The sequence below is a fragment of the Phyllobates terribilis genome, unplaced genomic scaffold (assembly GCF_046119375.1).
Source record: "Phyllobates terribilis strain yellow unplaced genomic scaffold, ASM4611937v1 Scaffold_4__5_contigs__length_816908805, whole genome shotgun sequence".
Taxonomy (NCBI): Eukaryota; Metazoa; Chordata; class Amphibia; order Anura; family Dendrobatidae; genus Phyllobates; species Phyllobates terribilis.
Window position 1 is genome coordinate 584,273,976 of NW_027362764.1, and position 10,118 is coordinate 584,284,093.

At 40.7% G+C, this 10,118-nt stretch overlaps 1 protein-coding gene across 1 annotated transcript in view; it reads right to left on the bottom strand.

Annotated features, from left to right (window-relative positions):
* LOC141264692 (histamine H3 receptor-like) overlaps positions 1-9,481 on the bottom strand; it is a 33,673-nt gene extending 24,192 nt beyond the window's left edge. Inside the window, exon 1 of the mRNA XM_073676956.1 lies at positions 9,241-9,481. Within this exon, the coding sequence (XP_073533057.1) occupies positions 9,241-9,481 (241 nt within the window). The remainder of the gene's footprint in view (positions 1-9,240) is intronic.
* Positions 9,482-10,118: the final 637 nt, after the last annotated feature.

A 10,118-nucleotide genomic window follows, 5' to 3' on the forward strand; every position in this document is an offset into this window, starting at 1 on the left:
GAACTCACATGAACTTTCCCACGGCCGCACAGGTCAGCCTCACCTCCCAGACCATCAGCCCGTCATGATTAGTGTGTGTGCGGGGTGTGTGCGCGATGTTTGTGCGGGTGTGCGCGGTGTGTGTGCTGTGTCTGTGCGATGTGTGCGGGTGTGTGCGGTGTCTGTGCGGTGTCTGTGCGGGTGTGTGCGTGCAGGCAGACATAGGCCGATGTGACACTACTACTCCCATCGGCCTATGTCTGTCCCCCGTCCACTCCTGCCAGCAGGATCAGCTCGATGGGAGCAGTAGTTCCCATCAGACTGATCCTGCTATTTAAATTGCCCTACTGTGTCCCCAATAAATGTTAAATACATGTCATTGGTGGCCAGTGGTTACCTACAATAAATTAGTTCATACATTACCTGTCCCCGCCGATCGCCACCTAAAATAAAGTAAAAAATAAAAAACTACACCTATACTCACCTAGACACCTAATTCCCCGAAGCCATCGATCTCCTGTAATAAAATATAAAATAATAAACCACAACCTTATCCTTACCCCTCCGTAGCAGTCCACGAGTGTCCCATGAAGATCTCCAGTTCAGAGCAGCCACATAGAATGTGACCGCTCTGAACCGCTGCCGCCGCTAGAATGACGGGGCCGTAAGGGTTCACCGGAGTTCAGGCAGCGCTGCTCCGGTTAGCTCCTTTACGGCCCTGCTGTATCGTGAGAAATTCCCACGGTACAGCAGTGCCGTAAAGGAGGTCTCCGGAGCTGCGCTGACTGAATGCACTCCGGTGACCTCAGTCAGTGGCTCCCGCTGCCGGGAGCGGACGTGTTCCCGGCAGCGTGAGCTTACAGCAGCCATGCACAGCTGTCACCATCTCCAGATGTGACAGCTGTGCATGGTAGATCAGCGCAGGAACGTGGACAGGTAACTATTATTTTTAGTAAACTAAGAATTAAATAAAATTGTGTGTTTTATTTCAAATAAATTATTTTTTTCTGGGTGTAGTGTGTTTTTTCTTTTTAACACTTTGTAGGTTAGCAATGGGGGTGTCTTATAGACGCCCATCATTACTAACCTGGGCTTCATGGCAGCTGGCGCTGACATGAACCCCACCACTATTACCCCCTGCCACCGCACCAGGGCAGCGTGGAAGAGCGAGGCTAAGTGCCAGAGTTGGCGCATCCTATGGATGCGCCATTTCTGGGGCGGCTGACGACTGGTGTTTCTAGCCTGGGAGGGGGCCAATATTCATGGCACCCTTCCTGGGCTATTAATATCAGCCCCCAGCTGTCTGCCTAGCCTTTGCTAGCTATTAAAATAGGGGGGACTCCACGTCATTTTTTTTGGGGGGGTCCCCCATTTTAATAGCTAGTAAAGGCTAGGTATTCAGCTGGGGGCTGATATTAGTAGCCTGGGAAGCTCCGTGGGTTTTACCCCCTTCCCAGGCTTCAAACATCTGCCCCAGCTGTCTGCTTAACCTCCGCTAGAGACTAAAATTATGGGGGATCCCACGCCATTTTTTTTTTAAATAAATCCATTATTTTAACACTAAATGACATTTGAGGAGTTAATAAAGATGCAGTCCCTAAATTATTATTTATTTTTTAATTAATTTTTCCCAAAACTTTTGACGTGGGCTTCGCCATATTTTTGTATGCCAGCCAGGTACAGCATCCAGCTTCTATGAACGCGCCATTTTCCGGGGCGGCTGCGGACTGCAATTTTCAGCGGGGGGCAGAAAGCTTGGGCCTCCCTGCGCTGCAGATTCCATCCCCCAGCTGCCTAGTTGTACCTGGCTGGACACAAAAATAGGGAGAAGCTCCACGTTTTTTTTTTTTTAATTATTTCATGAAATTCATGAAATAATTAAAAAAAAATTATGTGGGGCTTCGCCCTATATTTGTGTCCAGTCAGGTACAGCAGGCAGGAACGGGCTGCCCCCAACCACCAGCTGCCTATTTGTACCTAGCCGGACACAACAATATAGGGAAGCCCTTTTTTTCTTAATTATTCCATGAATTTCATGAAATAATTAAAAAAAAAAATACGTGGGGCTTCGCCCTATTTTTGTGTCCAGCCAGGTACAACAAGGCAGCTGGGGGCTGGAATCCGCAGCGCAGGGAGGCCCAAGCTTTCTGGGCCCCACCCGCTGCAAATTGCAGTCCGCAGCCGCCCCAGAAAATGGATGCGCCATTTCTGGGGCGGCTGACGGCTGGTGTTTCTAGCCTGGGAGAGGGCCAATATTCATGGCACCCTTCCTGGGCTATTAATATCAGCCCCCAGCTGTCTGCCTAGCCTGTGCTAGCTATTAAATTAGGGGGGACCCCACGTTAATTTTTTTGGGGGGTTCCCCCATTTTAATAGCTAGTAAAGGCTAGGTATTCAGCTGGGGGCTGATATTAGTAGCCTGGGAAGCTCCGTGGGTATTACCCCCTTCCCAGGCTTCAAACATTTGCCCCAGCTGTCTGCTTAACCTCCGCTAGAGCCTAAAATTAAGGGGAACCCCACGCCAATTTTTTTTTAAATAAATCCTTTATTTTAACACTAAATGACAAGTACAGTAATCAACACTGTCACTGTACTTCATATATATGTGACTGACATGTTTCTATCTATCTAATCTATGTGTGATTCTCTATTCTTTCTGTTGTAAATTGTCGGGTACAGATGCTGAATTGCCGGCCGGCTTTCTTAAAGAGACGGTGCATGAAAACACTATTATTTTTTTAAATAAATCCTTTACACTAAATGACAAGTACAGTAAGCAACACTGTCACTGTACTTCTTATATATGTGACTGACATGTTTCTATCTATCTAATCTATGTGTGAAGCTCTATTCTGTCTGTTATAAATTGTCGGGTACCGCTGCTGAATTGCCGGCCGGCTTTTTTAAAGAGACGGTGCACGAAAACACTAATATTTTTTTTAATAAATCTTTTACACTAAATGACAAGTACAGTAAGCAACACTATCACTGTACTTCATATATATGTGACTGACATGTTTCTATCTATCTAATCTATGTGTGAAGCTCTATTCTTTCTGTTGTAAATTGTCGGGTACCGGTGAATGCCGCTGATGAATTGCCGGCTTTTCATGTCATTCTACATTATTCTTAGTTGTTTTACTTCATGTAGAATTAACCTACAAGGAAAGAAAGGGTTTATTTTCATTCCGATATTTGTGTCCCATTGACTTGCATTGGTTTCCGGTATCGGAATCGGCGATATCCGATACTTTTTGGGTATCGGCCCGATCCAATCCGATACGATATTTCCTGATATCGGAAGGTATCGCTCAACACTACTCCTCATTACAATGTGGTCTAAGCACTGTGGCAATGTACATGTCCTGTTTCCTGAAACAAAAGAACGTTAGAGTCTAAGAAATTCCCAGTGACCAAAGCGAAAATTGCACGATTTCTGTTTTTCTATTTTAACACAGATTGTGATATAGACTGTGCACCTTATCTACTCAGCTTTCCATGGGTAGGTGTTAAACACAGTCAGGCACAAGTCCAACTATAGCGAAGTGAGATATCTGAGATAAGTACTATGCTGATTGGATATACTTTGTTGCAGTGGGATGGCTTTTAAACTTTTTTGATTAAACAAATGACAACTATATATCCTATGTTTTTCTATTGTATCAAATACTTATTTAATGCAATAAAATGCTAATTAATTATGTAAAAATCATACAATGTGATTTTATAGATTTTTTTTAAGATTCAGTCTCTCACAGTTGAAGTGTACCTACGATAAAAATTACAGACCTCTCCATTCTTTGTAGGTGGGAAAATTTGCAAGATCGGCAGTGTATCAAATGTTTATTTTCCCCACTGTATATATGCCCTCCATCCTGGTATATATGTCCCTCATCCTGGCCCCATCCTGGTTTGTATTTTTCCCTTTCTGGTCCCATCTTGATATTTATCCCAGATCCTGGTATATATGTCCTTTATCCTGGGCCCCACCCTGGTATATATGTCCCTTATCATGGTATATACAGGTGCTTCTCACAAAATTAAAATATCATCAAAAAGTTAATTTATTTCAGTTCTTCAATACAAAAAGTGAAACTCATATATTATATAGAGTCATTAAAAACAGAGTGATCTATTTCAAGTGTTTATTTCTGTTAATGTTGATGATTATGGCTTACAGCCAATGAAAACACAAAAGTCATTATCTCAGTAAATTAGAATAATTAACAAAAAACACCTGCAAAGGATTCCTACATGTTTAAAAACGCCCCTTAGTCTGTTTTAGTAGGCTCCACAATCATGGGGTAGACTGCTGACTTGACAGATGTCCAGAAGGCAGTCATTGACACACTCCACAAGGAGGGTAAGCCACAAAAGGTCATTGATAAAGAAATTGACTGTTCACAGAGTGCTGTATCCAATCATATTAATGGAATGTTGAGTGGAAGAAAAAATTGTGGTAGAAAAAGGTGCACAAGCAACTGGGATAACCACAGCATTGAAAGGATTGTTAAGAAAAGGCCATTCAAAAATTTGGGGGAGATTTACAAGGAGTGGACTGCTGCTGGAGTCACTGCTTCAAGAGCCACCACACACAGATGTATCTAGGACATGGGCTACAAGTGTTGCATTCCTTGTGTCAAGCCACTCATGACCAATAGACAACGCCAGAAACGTCTTACCTGGGCCAGGGAGAAAAAGACCTGGACTATTGCTCAGTGGTCCAAGGTGTTGTTTTCAGATGAAAGTAAATTTTGCATTTCATTCGGAAATCAAGGTCACAGAGTCTGGAGGAAGAGTGGAGAAGCACACAATCCAAGCTGCTTGAGGTCTAGTGTGAAGTTTCCACAATCAGTGATGGTTTGGGGAGCTATGTCATCTGCTGGTGTAGGTCCACTGTGTTTTATCAAGACCAAAGTCAGCGCAGCCGTCTACCAGGAAATTTTAGAGCATTTCATGCTTCCCCCTGCTGACAAGCTTTTTGGAGATGGAAATGTCATTCTCCAGCAGGACTTAGCATCTGTCCACACTGCCAAAAGTACCAATACCTGGTTTACAAACAACAGTATCACTGTGCTTGATTGGCCAGCAAACTCGCCTGACCTTAACCCCACAGAGAATCTATGGGGTATTGTCAAGAGGAAGATGAGAGACACCAGACCCAACAATGCAGACAAGCTGAAGGCTGCTATCAAAGCAACCTGGGCTTCCATAACACCTCAGCAGTGCCACAGCCTGATCGCCTCCATGCCACGCCGCATTGATGCAGTAATTGATGCAAAAGGAGCCCCGACCAAGTATTGAGTGCATTTACTGAACATACATTTCAGGAGGCCAACCTTTCGGATTTTAAAATCATTTTTCAAGCGGTTGTTATAAAGTTTTCTAATTTAATGAGATAATGACTTTTGTGCTTTCATTGGCTGTAAGCCATAATCATCAACATTAACAGAAATAAACACTTGCAATAATCACTCTGTTTGTAATGACTCTATATAATATATGAGTTTCACTTTTTGTATTGAAGAACTGAAATAAATTAACTTTTTGATGATATTCTAATGTTGTGAGAAGCACCTGTATATTCCCATTCTGGTATATGACCCCCATCCTGGTATGTATGTCCCTTATCCTGGGTCCCATCCTTGTATATACAGTTGAAACCAAAAGTTTACATACACTATATAAAAAGAAACATATGCATGTTTTTCTCAAAATCTGACATGAAATCAGAATAAACCTTTCCCATTTTAGGTCAATTAGGATTACCGTCATTTTTAATATTTGCCAAATGCCAGAATAATGAGAGAGAGAGAATGTTTTAAGGCATTTTTATTACTTACTGTGAAGTCAACAGTTTACATACACTAAGATTACTATGCCTTTAAACAATTCTGGACTGCCCATATGATGATGTCATGTGTTTGGAAACTTATACGCAAGTACAAGCAACATGGGAATGTCCAGCCATCATACCGCTCGGGAAGGAGACGGGTTCTGTGTCCCAGAGATGAACGTGCTTTGGTCCGACATGTGCATATCAACCCAAGGACAAAAGCAAAAGACCTTTTGAAGATGATGGCAGAAGCTGGTAAGATTGTGTCAATAACCACAGTGAAACGATTAATGTATCAACATGGGCTGAAAAGCCATTCTGCCAGGAAGAAGCCATTACTCCAAAAGAAACATAAAAAAGCCAGATTAATATTTGCAAATGCACACAAGAACAAAGACCTTAATTTTTGAGACATGTCCTGTGGTCTGATGAAACTAAAATTGAACTTTTTGGGCATAATGACCATCGTTACATTTGGAGGAAAAAGGGAGAAGCTTGGAAGCCTAAGAACACCATCCCAACTGTGAAACACGGGGGTGACAGCATCATGTTGTGGGGTTGTTTTGCTGCAGGAGGGACTGGTGCACTTCACAAAATAGATGCCATCATGAGAAAAGAAGATTATATGACAATACTGAAGCAACATCTCAAGACATCAGCCAGGAAGTTAAAGCTTGGGCGGAAATGGGTCTTCAAAATGGACAATGAGCCGAAGCATACTGCCAAAATGGTAACAAAGTGGCTTAAGGATAACAAAGTCAATGTTTTGGAGTGGCCATCACAAAGCCCTGATCTCAATCCTATTGAAAATTTATGGGCAAAGCTGAAAAGGCAGGTGCGAGCAAGGCGACCTACAAACCTGGATCAGTTACACCAGTTTTGTCAGGAGGAATGGGCCCAAATTCCGACCAACTATTGTGAAAAGTTTGTGGAAGGATATCCCAAACGTTTGACCCAAATCATTCAGTTTAAGGGCAATGGTACCAAATACTAATGAAATGTATGTAAACTTTTGACTTTGCAGTAAGTAATAAAAATGCCTTAAAACATTCTCTCTCTCTCTCTCTCTCTCTCTCTCTCTCTCATTATTCTGGCATTTAGCAAATACTAAAAATTATGGTAATCCTAATTGACCTAAAACTAGAAAGATTTATTCTGATTTCATGTCAGATACTGAGAAAAACATGCATATGTGTCTTTTTATATAGTGTATGTAAACTTCTGGTTTCAACTGTATGTACCCCGTTCTGCCGCTATTCTTTAAAGCATAAAAAATAAACAATTATTCTTACCTCTCATCCACTCTCCCGCCAGGTGGTGTCCTCTTCTGAAGCCGGCAGCTGACTTCAGCATGCAAGTGAAGGGACCGCATGATGCCACTGCCATGTGCCCCAGTCACATGCACGCGTACATCATCTGCTGGCCTCTGATAGGCCGGCAGCATGTATTGCAGCGCACAGACCCGGCATTTCTCTGTGCTGCAATACACTTCAGCTCAATGTGAGTGCGAGGACGCACATCCAGTTGAAGTTTACACTGGAGTCGGCAGGCCTTCCACCCTCACGGGACCAGTTGTGGTCCCAACCTCTGCGTCCGCGGTTGTTACGCTCCTGTGTGTTACTAGGAACAGTTACTTTTGTTCTAAAGAAGGAGAAGAAGGCGGTAGTCCACTAACTGGGGCTATCTCTTTGGTGTGTCATTATCCTCGTTATACTTCATTACCTTAAACTGAGTGGAGATTATATGTTTCCCTCACAAATCGCATACTGATCCCCCAGCCCTCACAAGTCATCAACTACCCCTTTTTTCAATAGTTTACACTAGTGTATATGTCATGTAAACGCTATACATTTATACTGACCCTTCCTGGAAATTTCTGCTCATACACCTCTTAAGTAAAAAAAAAATCGCAACATTGTTTAGAAAATACATTTAACACAAAAGTCTGATTTAAACAATGGATAATTTTCTGAAGATAGCTTCAATTTAGTTGCTGAATCTGCTGTATTAACTGTATCCAGATAGTCCCATGCAACCATTCCTCCAAACAGAACGCAATTAATTCTTGCAGCTGTAAATATAGCCTTGAATCTCAACAACCTCTCTTGAAATCATGGAGGTATGGCACAAAAAACAAGGATGTCAAACCAAGAAAAGCTCTGCATTAATAAAAGCGACACAAGTAGATGAAAGAATACAAAATGGAGTAAAATGACAAAATGGTGACTATTGTGATATGGTCATCAAACCACCCTAAAAAAATTGCAATAAAAAAGTGATCAGAGCATCGTATGTACCAAATTTGTATCAATGAAACCATCAACTCGACACGTAAAAAGCAAGCCTTCACACGATTCTATTAATGAAAACAATAAAAACATTATGGATCTTGGAAAATAGCAACAGAAACCAAAATATTTTTTTGCACACTTCAGAACTTTTTTTCCACCACTTAAATGAAAAAAATCTATGCAAGTTAGATATTGCTGTAATTATATGAACCTGGAGAATCATATTTGCAGGTGATTTTTACCATACAATGAATACTATAAAAGCACAATGGCAGAATTGCTTTTTTCCCCATTTCATCCCATTTAGAATTTTTGTCTTGTTTTACACTGCATTGTATAGTAAAATATGTAATTCAAAACTAAAACTCATCTTATAAAAAATAATCTCAACTGAATAATAAAAGTTCTAAAAAAAAGTTATGGCTCTTAAAAGAAAGGGAGGGAAAAATAAAAGTGTAAACATGAAATTTTCTGCAGAGGCAAAGGGTTAAAATGAGCGCATTGTAGTCTTAAAATTGAAAAAAAAATATGGATAGCCACCTACTGTGCCCCACCAGTCTCCTTGTTATCTCCTGCCAGGGAGAAATCATATGACTGTTGCTGCAAGTTAGCAGTAAGCTGTCAGAACTGTAGATCCAAAGAGTTAAGTGACGAATTTAGTTCAGTGCTACTTGTGTATTAATTGTACATAAGTGTTATTTCACTCTACGATGTCAGAATGTTCTGATCAGCAAAATAGCTTTTGTGTGGCGAACCTTTCCTTAAATATGCATTTACAACACTCATACTCGTTTGTACAAAGTAGGACACAGAACACAGATTGATGGTCCCAGTGCCATTCACAAAGAACCTAAAACCAGCACCAAGAGTTATAGTTAAAGGTGTGCATCACAGTATCACATATCCTAGAATGAACATGGTAGCGTTAGATAGAAGAAAGCCACCCTACAAAAAGGTACAATGTTCTCACTTGAACGGACCCCCTCAATCCCTGGACCACATAGCTGCAGTTACAGCTATAGTTCTGCTACAGCCATAGCTCTGCTGTTGTTCTGCTACTGCTATTGTTCTTCTACAACTCTAGTTCCAGCCACGATATAATACAACAAAGATATATGTATAAATATAACTCACCAATTAAAAAATCACAAATAGCTAAATTTAAAAGGAAGAAGTTACTGCTGCTTCGAAGCCGCTTGTCTTCTATAAAACATACAATGACAAGACTGTTGCCTGCAATAGTGATGAAAATTAAAAGAGATATCAACATAATTATGAGAATAGTTACACCTTGTGCCATGTCATCAACTTCAACGGATGAGTTTGCAAAACTGATACCAGTAAGATTTTCTGAAAAGATTAAAATTGGTTTCATCTTGAACTGAGAATATAGGTACATAGTGATGTATGGTGGCGTGAAGGACATATGTGTGCCTCAATGATCACTTCAACAAGCTGCAATATATATACAGTAGAATATTCCTATGGGGGAGTCTCCATTGTCAGGATACTATGGCGTCTGACAGGTGCTCACAAGTCCTTTTCATAGGTATAAAATTATCTAAGCATTCAAAATAGGTGCTTAATATTTTTTACTTTAGCTTTATGTGCACATTCATTACACTAATGTTATACGAAACTAAAATTAAAAAAAATCCTCAGTGGATCTGTACTCCCAGAAGAGCAAACTCATTACCTTCTATGTGAAACACATGGAATATTTACAGTCCCGAAAGAATTTTGATCTTCGAGGCAAATTTCCGTTTTTTATAATTAAATGTTTATTATTGGGTTTTCAATTATGTCATATACAGGTACTTCTCACTAAATTAGAATATCATAAAAAACGTAATTAATTTTAGTTCTTCAATAAAAAAAGTGAAACTCATATATTTCTTACCCTTTCTTAACAATCCTTTCAAGGCTGCGGTTATCCCAGTTGCTTGTGCACCTTTTTCTACCACACTAATATGCTTGGATACAGCATGCATGTGAACAGCCAGCTTCTTTAG